The following is a 12381-nucleotide window of genomic DNA, read 5'->3' on the forward strand; positions in this document are numbered from 1 at the left end:
CGAAGGTTGGTTAATTCAAAAATGATATAAGGTTTGTTGTTCCAAAAGGTTCGTTATTCGTAATTCAGAAGGCTTGTTAGTACGCACCGTCTTTTATACATTTTCGGATTAACGAGCCTTTAACGTATGTATGGGATTTGTGTATTTCGGAACACCAAACCTTTGGAATATAGCCGCGAACATCACCCGTAAGATCACGTACCAGCATGCTTGTACTTGCAGCTTTCTTCAGAAGTACCCTTTTCATTGCAATTTTCAGTGATTGATGTCCCTGTTTTCATGAATGTTGGCTTGGGTTGCGTTTTATAGAGTGATGGAGTGCATTCTATTCTTTTGCGACTTTAGAAATAAACAGGTGTAATTAATGTCTTTACTTTGTCACGTTTTGTAGAATACTGTGTGTCATGTCGACACAAAGGGCGGACGACAGCTCGCGACTGAATCCGTCTCCAGAAATCCTCAGTTTCTATCTCAAGAAATTACACCATGTCGAGACGCCCATTATGAGTCTGCAGTGCTGTCATTTACAACCGACAAGATAAAAGATCAAATCTCAAAACTGGCGATGATGAATACTATTCCTCAGGGAATTATGTCAGAAGAGTGTGACTTCCGTCAATGGTGTCCCATAGCGTCCAAAGAAAATTGATACAATCATGACAGTACTAATAATGGTACTTCAAACGGGGTTTGGGGGTGGGTTGGTGGTGGGGGATGGGGTAATTCTAATGCCACAATCATAAGCCTTGGTTATTTCGTTAGACTGCCGATGTTGTTGCAAGTTACTCTTGTTCACTTATTCTCCTCTTTCTTCATGTTCTTGTTTTCCGTCCCCTTGTTTTAATAAATGTTGTGTAATCAGCCATTTTCACAAATGAAACTTGCATACATGATGATGGCATTGCCCTACTAAGTCACATATAACGTGCGTGGGAAATGAAAGTGGAAAAGAATTATACGATGGCCAAAATGTAGGTACAGTTTTGTGATGATCTGATAATTTTTCGTTATGTTGTGTAAAGCATAAAAATGATTCGTTCAATGAAGTTACTAATCATAAATTAAGATAATTATGCTTGTACATGTTTATTCAACAACGTTAATTTGAATGTACTTTCACTGATACATTTGTGTTCATATTTTACGGGCTAAACTGCAGAAAAAATATAAAGCCAGCAAAAATTAGATAAGGTATGGAAGAACTATGAATACTTAGATGTCTTACAAATATCCTAAACTATCCATTAAGGAATTACATTTTGTTGCAATAATAATTATATGAAAACCACTATGTTGGTTTACCTGTTTGAAGAACCACTGCTGTAACAACCTCGTCCCCGTGTTTTCGGACTTGAATAACCTCTGTCCCGCAGTACAGAGTGTGTCTCTTGTGTAGATCCATTGAGTAAAGCAGACGGACTCCAGAAGGGTTTGGCAGCGGTGTCTTTGTCACCGGAACACTTTCACCTGTCAAAAGATTTAGTACAAATAAACACTGGATCATCTCTTTCAAGACCTCTTCTGTCACTGGTTAGGCCTATACCATGTAGTGCTGGAGCTTACTCATACACACACTGGTATACATAGGTGTGTTGTAATGGGCGTTTGTGATGCAGTGTTTGACCGGTTTTGTTCTTTTCGTAGGTATCATTATTTCAGGCAAAGAATGATGAATTATACGCCCACTCAACACAGTAGCATATTTTCCTCACCCTCGTCATGCACACATTTAAGATATCAAATGAGTTTTGGTGCATCTTCTATGCATGGTTCATTGCAGAATTTAGCTCACTTATCTCGCGCCCCAGATGATTGAATTCTAGTGTTATTGTACGATGCAGTCAGGTAGTGCCGAAAAGAATAATGCAACTTTTCTGTCAGTTTGTATAAGGTAATGAGCAGTTGAACAGATTCTCCTCCTTTTAGTTCATGGATTTCTGTTTTCACTAGGGTGTCATAAATTATATGTATTTATATAATGCTTTTAATACATCTAATGTAATATATTTGATAGATCTCTCATGCATACATAGAGTGTATCATATTATTCTTATGTCACGTACAACATGATTCAGCAGAAGACTATATGGAATAGAAATATATGGAGTACTCCGACTTCAAGTACACTCACCCGTCAGCATACTTTCGTTGACAACGCAATTGCCCGCCAGAAGCACAGCGTCACACGTCAGACTACAGCCGGTGGAGGGTATGATTATGACGTCACCAGGCACTAGCTGAGTGCTCTTCACAGATTCGCTCTCTGCGTATAAAGACGTCCGTCCATCGACGAATATAATAAAGAGAGGAGGTAAAATTTGGTTCTCTGTTCTGAAGTCGTGATCATTCGCTAAACTCACGAAACCCTTGTAGCACTAATCTATCTAGTCATTTCATAGATATTAGAAACAGTGTTGCACTTAACAGCAGAGGTAGGTAGGTTCAGAATGGTATGTAACACACACTCTTATATGCTTTCAGACAATCTATTTATTTTACTTAACTAAACTGAACTGTAAAGTGATAGGAATGTGAGTAGAGTTATTGAAATCGACTATATCTTTTGATTTCACCTCGATCAGTCGATGGTGAGGTAATTGTTCACTGGCTCATGATGAGTACTAGTATAAATATACATGTATACACACGCTTTTACATACACTCACGTGCCTACTGTATGTTGGATACAAAGACATAAGCCAGAGTGGATGTCGAAAATAGATAAAGCAGAATTTCGATTAGAAATCTAGATAAGTAAGTAAATTACTTAATTAGTTAAAAAGCATATCATCGTTATCAATCATTATTAACCTTTTTTTTTCTAATTGAACATTAAACAAGCAACTACACAGCTATTTCACGTTCCTCTATTAAAAGGCATTTTATGAATGGGTTACAGTTTCATGCATGGGACGTGCATTATTTATCAAACATAATAAAATTTGAGGTATCTTCTTAGTGCATCAATGAATTAATTACATGGCTCAGATTATCATATTGGTCTAGACAATCTCTTGAACATCACACACACACACACACACACACACACACACACACACACACATCTTGACATAATTATGTCACTATATGAGACATATCTGCGTATGCAGGCGCATTTTTTCACCACTTACGTCCACCGGGCCGAAGAACCTCCACCATCTCCGAAGAGGCCTCCGCCATTTTACGAAGCCGCAAACTCTCCTGGGTTGGAGACAATTAAAAGAAATTTACATTCTTTACAGTTTGACGGACAAACCTGTGTGAATTAATGATGCGGACTTTGTTATCAAGGGTAGCCTCTTCAGTGTTGCCACTGCTCTACTAGAGGGCCCTGTCATTATCATTACCTTCTCGTTGTTATAGGTACCCATTCATACTGCTGGGTCGAGACGGAATGTTGGGTGAAAGTATTCTTGTCCAAGGACGTATAGGCACTTAACGGGGCTATAACTCGGGACTTTCAATTGACCGTCAATAGTCCTATCCCCTATGCCACAGTGCCCCCGCTATCAACAAGGTCTCCTTTATCCAGGGTAGCCTCTTCAGTATTGCCACTGCTCTACAAGAGGCACTGCCATTATTATTACTACTCTAGCGTTGCCAGGTACCTATTCATACACCTGAGTCAAGAGGGACGTGGCGGGTAAAAAACGTCTAGTCCAAGGGTGTGAGCACGGGGCGGCAAACGAACTCGGGTCCTCCGATTTGGAGTCGGGAGTCTTATCCACCATGCCATGGACCTAACAGTTCTGTTAGGTCCATGACTATGCCACAGCGCTGCAGAAATTGTCTTCGCTGATGCATCGGAAGGAGGAGTTAGCTTCCTTTATCTCGATTATATATCATTGTTACATGTCTATAACATGGTTGGAAAAACGAGGAATTTGAAGTGCTTATACCGCTCTCGTGGTATAGAGCGACACACACACTGACATCATTGACATCACGATTACACAAAGGGTGTAGTGGACGTAGTTGATGGAGAACCAAAAGATTATATATCATTGTTACGTGTCTATCATAGTTGGAGGAATGAGGAATTTGAAGTGCTTACCGTTCTCGTGGTGTAGAGCGACACACATATCGACACCATTGACATTACAATTACACACAGGGTGTAGTAGACGTAGTTGATAGCGAACCAAAAGATGACGGTGAAAAGTTGGAAGATGTAGAACGGGTGTATCACCTGCAACGTGTGAGTGTTACAGAGAGCAAATCCTAAACGTTAATCAGCTCATAACTTTTTGTTCATGCAGCTGTATATACTGAGGTATGTTAGTAGCAAGCACACACGCAGATTATTACACAAACAAGCATCATCAAGATGATTGTGCGAGCACATACATACATCCAGAAAACTGATCTTCGTAATCTCTTGTAGTGTTGTAGTTGATATTCTGCTGCTATTGTAAGCCCGGCTACTAACTTGAGGCCTAATCTCATTCGGTTGTTTGTTGTATGATTTGATATCTTGACGTAATCAAAGTTGAAATAAGATATATATGAATATATATATATATATATATATATATATATATATATATATTCATATATATATATATATATATATTGACAGCAAACCTTGCACAGAGACGTGGCTGTGATGTTGAGTAGCATTCCTTTAAATAAGCTTTCGAGCTAATTGCCCTAAGTGCAAGTTTTGCTGTCAATATTTTTAACTGTCCTTGCACCGCCCCACCATGTTCTAGTTTAGTCCATTGCTGTCACTATATAATGCCTAAATCCCGACACGGGCAAAGTACAATTTACAAGATGAGATTACCAAAATTTCAAAAGAAACATCAAAACAAAGTCCATTTTTTCATCTTGACTGTTGTTGGTGACGCTTTTCTCTTCTCAACTTGTTAACCTCCTTCCTCTGATGATCAATTTTCATGCTGACATCATGAGTGAATTTCCGCCATTCATGTCTGTCATCAACATGGTCTTTCCAGTTGTGAAGGACATCGGCTCTCCTCAGAATGTCTTTGATTGTATCTTTGTATCTCAGATGAGGGCGTCCTATACTGCGAGAGCCATCATCAAGCTCTCCAAAAAAGAGCTCCCTGACAGGTCTGGCAGCTTCCATTCGCACAACATGACCAACCCATCGTAGTCGATTTTTAACAAGGGTGGTTTCAATGTCAAGTGTTTTTGCCTGTTCCAATACTTCATCATTTGTGACAAAGTGGTCCCACTTGATGTGGAGAATAGACCTAAGGTGTCGTTGTTGAATGGTCCTGAGCTGCTTTATATGGCGCCGATAGAGTGTCCATGTTTCACTCCCATATAGCAGTAAAGGAGTCACACATTGATTATACACTTTGAGTTTTGTTTCAGAAGTCAGATCCCGGCACTGAAATACTCTTTGCCTCAATCTTCCCATTGCACATGATGCGGCTTGAATGCGTGCCTTGAGTTCTTCATCTACTTTACAGTCTTTTGTAATATAACTGCCAAGGTATTTGAAACGGTCAACTCTACAAAGTTTACTTCCATCAATGTAGAAATCAACTTGCTCTCCCACACTCATTGTCTCTGTCTTCTTAATGTTGATTCGTAGACCCATCTTTAGGGATAATGTGTTGTATGCAGATAAAAGAGTCTGTAATGCAGAAGACTCATTGCAGAAAATGGCAATATCATCAGCATATTGAGCTTCTCTTATATAATCTGTGAGTATCTTAGTTTTCGCTTTTAGGCGACGCAGATCAAAAATATCTCCATCATATCTGAAACGCACTTTGATACTGCAGAAAGGATCAACATCTTTAAAGGCTAGATGGAGGAGTACAGCGGCATACATTCCAAAAAGTGTAGGAGCTAATTTACAACCTTGTTTTACTCCACTATTGTAGTTTATTGAGTCCGAAAGTTCACCATTAATAAGGAGTCTGGCATGTACATTAGAATACAGTTTCTTGATAATGCGTACAAATTTCTTTGGACATCCCAGCTTCTGTAATATTGCATAAAGAAGATCTCGGTTAACACAGTCAAAAGCTTTGGTAAAATCTATAAAAGCAATGTGTAGGTTACAACGCTGCTCCTTACATTTTTCCATTATTTGCCGTAGTGTAAAGATGCCATCAATTGTGCTTCTGCTTCTCCTGTAGCCAGATTGTGACTCGGGATAAATCTTCTCTGCTAGGCGTTGAAGTCTCTGAAGTATAACATCTGCAAAAATCTTCCCTACCACACTGAGCAGAGATATGCCACGATAGTTCTCACACAAGCTGCGATCACCTTTCTTAAAAAGGATAGAAATATTTGCATCTGTCAGATCAGAAGGTAATCTCTCAATAAACCAGAACAGATTGAATAGAGTCAGCACGAAAGTCCACAAAACTCTACCACCATGGACTATGACCTCTGGAATAATTCCATCTGGGCCCGGACTCTTTCTCAGTTTTGTGTTCTTGAGTGCTGTTTCAAGTTCATCCATTGAGATAGGATCATCAAACTCATCAATGGTTGGAAGTTGATCGACTTCATTGAGAATCTCCCAGTCGACATTTGTCGGTTGATTAAGAAGCTCATCAAAGTGTTCAACCCATCTGTCTTTGATGTCTTCAGGAGCAGACAGGAGCTCACCCTGCTTTGACTTGACCGGATGAACATTCTTCGATTTGGGACCATACACAGCATTAAGAGTTGCGTAAAACTCTCTGTGATTCTTTTCCTGAACATATCTCTCAGCCTCCTCTGCTTTCTGTTGAAACCACTTATTTTTCATTCTTCGAATTTCTTCTCTTAGCCCTTTTACATCACCAGTTTTCCGTTTTTCCTTCAAGAGTTTCTGAATCTCTTGCTCTTGATCATCAAACCAATCTTCACTCTTCCTCTTTTTCTTTTCAAAGATGTGATCTGCAGCATTCTGAAGTAGTTCTTTCAAGTCATCCCAGGCTGATTCACAGTCAGGGATTTTTTCCTCTAAGAAACTTTCTAATGCAAGTTTCTTTTTGTTAGTTAGGTGGGTATCAAGTTTGCAGGGGGGTCTTGCACATTTCTTCCTTGACTTAATCATTATACTGCATTTACACAGCAATAGCCTGTGGTCCGTAAAGCAGTCTGCAGAAGGATTGACCTTGGTGACCCTGATGAACTGTCTTGCTTGTGAATTGGCGAGAACATGGTCCAACTGATGCCAATGTTTCGAGCGTGGGTGTTGCCAAGTGTTTTTGAGCCGATTTTTCAGCTGGAACATAGTACCCATTACTGAAAGCTTCATCCGGGTGCAGAACTCTAATAGCATGAGGCCGTTAGAGTTCATGTGTCCTACTCCATGCCTGCCTATGACTGATGGCCAGGACTCCCAGTCTTTACCAACACGAGCATTGAAGTCACCAAGCACAATAATGCCATCTCCTTTGGCACTGGTGATACACTCGCCGAGCTGCTCATAAAATTGTTCTTTCTCGAGTTCTGGTCGTTGCATTGTAGGTCCATAGACGCTGATTAATGTGAGATGGACATTGTTCTTCAGCTCGACATGAGCTGTCATGATCCTATCGGAGATGGGTACTGGGTTGATGTGACTAAATTTGTTAGAAACAGCAAATCCCACTCCTGCAGTTTTGTCTTTTCCTCCACTCCAATATATTGTGTGACTTCTTTCCTTAACGTTTCCAGTACCTGGACGACGCACCTCACTAAGTGCACATATGTCAACATCTGCTTCCTCCAGAGCTCGGCAGATAATAGCTGTAGCTCTTTCCGGTCGTAGGGAATTAACACTGTCATTGGTTGTACGAACGTTCCAAGCTGCTAGATTAAACACTTGCTTTGTTCCTTTGAATCCACTATGGACTCTACCATTTCTCAAGTCTCCATCGGTTAACCCGAATGCGGTAGTGTTGCTATATGGACTTCGCTCATTTTCCACCACTGCCATATAACGTGGGGCGTCGGTTACCTCGTACGCAGTAGCTGTAGGTGGATAATCAGTTGTACTCATCTCATAAAAAGTAGGCTGCGCTAAAGATGTCGATGCTGCCCAGCGCACTGCAGCATCCCTTGGCAAGGTGCCCTGTGGGTCGACGGCACAGCAAGGCTGAGACGGTCGCAGGAACAACTTGTTGCATTTGTGAGTTGCTAGATGTTACAAAGCAACAGGGCAGAAGTTACTATTCAGTGACACTGGTGACAGTTTTATCACGTTCACTAGATCTGCATGGCTAAGCTATGGCTACCCCTACCAGAATATACGTGGAACTTGATCTCATTGCCCTGTTCTCCGGCAGTTTAAGGAGTTTACCCAAGGGTATATCCGGCCGGCTCATTATTCACAAGGAGCACTAATAAGGCCAAGCCTAGTCTAGCTTATCAGTGCCATGACAGTCATCTGACACCTCTTGTCCTGTAGAGCATTTGCACTACCGAATAGTACTTCTGCGGGCACGTCGCTGGCTGTACACGTCTACGGCATTACGGTAGCAGTCTGCATTAAGATCTTGGGAATACAGACTGGCCAGACAATATATAATTATATATATAATTATACAAAATTATGTGAATATATATGCATAAAAAAGTATACTTGCGTGGGTATACGCCTATATGTAGGTGAACGAGCAGGTGAATAAAAGTGAGCATCTATATACGAGTAAGATTTTAGGTGTGCTGTAATGTGTATAGTGAGAATGTGAGTGCAGACACTATAGCGATAGGCAGTGCTTGAGAAGAAAATCACAATAGACAGAGATGTGTCTTGTTAGACAGACTCATGCAATCTTTTGTATTTTTCAAGATTTTTTTTTAAATTTGCGTTTGTGCAAACGTTGCTCACAGTCATAATGAAGAATACTGAACATAAGATGCAACATGAGGATCTTACTTCTCGGAGAAGCAGGACTAGGATTGGACGGACCCTGATGAAGATCTGATTGCACCCGTAAAGCTGGCGCCTATAAAGAGAGAGCATGAAAACAGAGCAAAATCCGGTCAATCTCACCGAGGCCAACTTCCCTTCCTCATAATCACAAACTGTACAGACATTCATGACGTTCACGAGATGTGATAATTCAAAGTGCAACTTATATATATATATATATATATATATATATATATATATATTTATTTATTTATTATGAATACCTAGACGTGTTTATTTCTTCGAATAACGAGGAAGCATTAAAGTGCTTAAATTGACATTTTTAAAATCATATCAAGTGGGCTTGATTTTTGTCATTAAAATGTGATTGAAAATAGTCCTATACAGTTACCAATGATGAGCCCTACAGCCTACAGAAATGTAAGAATAACTTCTCATACAACATACTAATTATTTAAGAAGTAGAACGATTTTCAATTTTGTCCAGGTTGGGATTTAAAGGAAATGTAATACTATGTGAACTCCACAGCCGAGACGTCCTTGGTATGTATGTAGGAAGACTGATGGAGATTGGTGTAAGACTCCGAAGTTAAATGGAAGTGATCATCAGATGAGCTCGACACCCACGAGTCATACGGCCCACGAGCTTGACATTGAAAAAAAAGGTCCATGAGTCATACAACCCACAATCCCACACAGCATACGAGCAAGACACCAAGCAAAACAGGTCCACTAGCTATAGACACTATAAAACTGACTCAAGAGCTCGATACTACAGGCAAGGCCGGCCCACGAGCTGACACTAGGCAAAAAGGGCCCACGAGCTCTACACTACGTACGTTATTAAAGCCCTGTAATAATGTCGAGCCTGTGTGGGCCTTGTTTTGCCTAGTGTCGAGCTTATGGGCCTTATTTACCTAATGTCGTTAACTCGTAGACAATATAGGTCGTGGGCCTATTTTATTTGATGTCGAGTTTGTGGGCCTTGTTCACTTTTAGTGTCTAGCTTGTGGGATGTATGACTCGTGAGCTCTAAAACTCGTGAACTGTGTGACCCGTGGACATTATGACTCATGGGTGTCGAACTCGCGACCTGAACCCAAAAGGACGGTCTCGCGTACCTCTCCGTGGTTTGATATTCATTCAGCCCGTGGCAGTAGAGTGAATGCAATTCCGAACACGGCACATCTTGAGCGAGTCCACTGTCAAAGGTCGTTGCCGTGCCAATGATCCGAATAGTAGGGAGTAGTTGTATAAGGAAGATTAGTAGTTGAAAAACTTCATTCATTTTGCAAAATTAGATCCCTTTTCAGACGAATCCCACAATTTAATACACTTTCAATACGTTTTGCATTCATTTCTGTATAAATTTACTCAGAGTCACAAATGAAAGTCACGTAAGGCTCATTATAATCTTACAGAGCTAATGGAAAGCTTTAAAAACGTAGACATTGTTGCCAGCGCATTCGTTGTTTAGGGAAGGGCACAAACACAACGATATTCTTGAGAGAGAGGGGGGGCGGAGGGGGCCAGAGGGACAAAGAAGAAACATGCGATATTTTTAGACATTGAGAATGTCTCAACACCATTGTGTTATTCTCATTTGTGCACACGATGACTGCTCGTAACGTATCATTTATCACGACACTTGGGTATTGCAATGCCTATATTCCCCCACCCCCGACTTCCCTTGTCTGATACAAAATCTCCTCCCAGCACTGAAAAACCTCTTCCCACAAAAGACTGTTTCACTGAATAGTATGTCGGTTAATTGATCGCGCTTTGCAACATTACAATTCAATTCAATTCAATTCAATTCAATTCAATTCAATTCAATTCAATTCAATTCAATTCAATTCAATTCAATTCAATTCAATTCAATTCAATTCAAAGCTAAACATAATTATTGACATATAAATATTATTGTGTATACGACGTAATATGTCACACACACAGACGCACTACACACGAACAAACACACACAATACTTCAATTTTCATACTGATTGGTTCTCGTAAATTTCTTATGATAAGAAAAACAAACGTAACAATGAAAGAAACAATATTGCATCATGTTTGGGTGGAGAGGAATACATAACCAAACAACATTGTAACATGTCAATAAAATGAGGTAACACAGCGGAAGCAGAACGCTGCTGTTTTTAAATACGTTTGTGTTTACATTTGCCTGGTTAAGAGTTTTTATATATCTGTGTTATGTAAAATCAGTATTGGTTACCGTAAAGGGAAGAACAACTGGACGCTCGGGTCCCATAGATATTTGACCTTTTGGAACGTGAAGTATCGAATGCTGCCGTTGTCAAGTTCAAGGTGTCGCCTAGTAACAGCCCGAATCGTCGTCAGGGACACGTGCTCTCTACAAGTGCGTATGAATTTGGCGGGAATATGGGAACAGACAGACGACAAGTAAAGCAATGGATAAATTTTACTTCTTTGATGGTCTCACTTGTTACTTTTTTCTTTCTCTACATATCATTTATCTAACAAACTGTGATGTACGGAATGCACTGCAGCTTAAATGCCAAGTATAGTCATTTACAACTTGAATAAGTTTTCCACTTCAGACATTTTTCTCCCATTTGATTTAATTAAAAGGTATGTTTTTGTTTATAAGATATGTGATCTGTTCCTTACCCTTAGAACATATTATGCTAATTTATTTCTTTGGAGACATCAAAGAATGGTAAATACAAGTTACCTCTGACCCTACAAATTTATATGAAAAAGAAATACGCTGCAAGACGTGCTGATAGAGCGAGGAGTATACCTGTATATTGTGTCGGATAGATCATTCAAAACTTGATTTGAATTCATTTGAAATTCAAATCAAATCAACCTCTTTTTCAAGTTATTCTTCCTTTAATCTTTACATCTTAATATGAATGTACATACATTGGACCAATGCTGCCAATAATAAATAATTTGTTTAAAGGATAAATCACCGTACGTAGTCAAAGCAGCTACCCTTCAACATGACATAATCACAAAATGAATGTGTATTGGGCGTTAACTTTGATTCATCATTCCTTCAATTAACGCACCCTTCGTTTTGTTCGTCTTTCCCATCTTTTACGCGTTGTTCATGTATCCATACACGGTGATTTCGATGAAATTTATCCTGTGAAGGGGATTTGGCAAGAAAAAGGGATGAATGAGCTGCAAATCGCCAAATAATGCTAGCATTTAAACAAAACAAACCTCTTATGTATGTATGTTTGTACGTATCATATATATATATATATATATATATATATATATATATATATAAGAGTAATCGATGCAAAATATATCGTGCCAACTGCGAATAGATAACGCCAACAATGTAATCTATACACACAGCTCATCACGAGCATATCCTGATGAAATCCTACAGCCGAAAGCTCTGTTAAATCAAAGAAGATGGAAAGAAGATACTTCTTTTGGGTCGGTGGAATACTATTTCCCAAACTTTTTATATCATATATATACATCTCTCTCTCTCTCTCTCTCTCTATATATATATATATATATATATATATATATATA

The 12381-nt window shown here is 39.5% G+C and overlaps 1 protein-coding gene across 1 annotated transcript in view; it reads right to left on the reverse strand.

Annotated features, from left to right (window-relative positions):
• LOC139732272 (polyamine-transporting ATPase 13A3-like) overlaps positions 1 to 12381 on the reverse strand; it is a 40863-nt gene that overhangs the window by 18809 nt on the left and 9673 nt on the right. The window contains exons 4-11 of the mRNA XM_071643145.1: positions 11898 to 11974; positions 11075 to 11212; positions 9958 to 10038; positions 8840 to 8909; positions 4055 to 4189; positions 3132 to 3201; positions 2132 to 2263; positions 1303 to 1467 (exon numbers count right to left, since the gene is read on the reverse strand). Coding sequence (XP_071499246.1) covers positions 1303 to 1467; positions 2132 to 2263; positions 3132 to 3201; positions 4055 to 4189; positions 8840 to 8909; positions 9958 to 10038; positions 11075 to 11212; positions 11898 to 11974 — 868 coding nt within the window. The remainder of the gene's footprint in view (positions 1 to 1302; positions 1468 to 2131; positions 2264 to 3131; positions 3202 to 4054; positions 4190 to 8839; positions 8910 to 9957; positions 10039 to 11074; positions 11213 to 11897; positions 11975 to 12381) is intronic.

Source organism: Diadema antillarum, unplaced genomic scaffold (assembly GCF_040938485.1).
Source record: "Diadema antillarum isolate AM-2024a unplaced genomic scaffold, OU_Dant_1.0 seq00000407_RagTag, whole genome shotgun sequence".
NCBI classification, from domain to species: Eukaryota; Metazoa; Echinodermata; class Echinoidea; order Diadematoida; family Diadematidae; genus Diadema; species Diadema antillarum.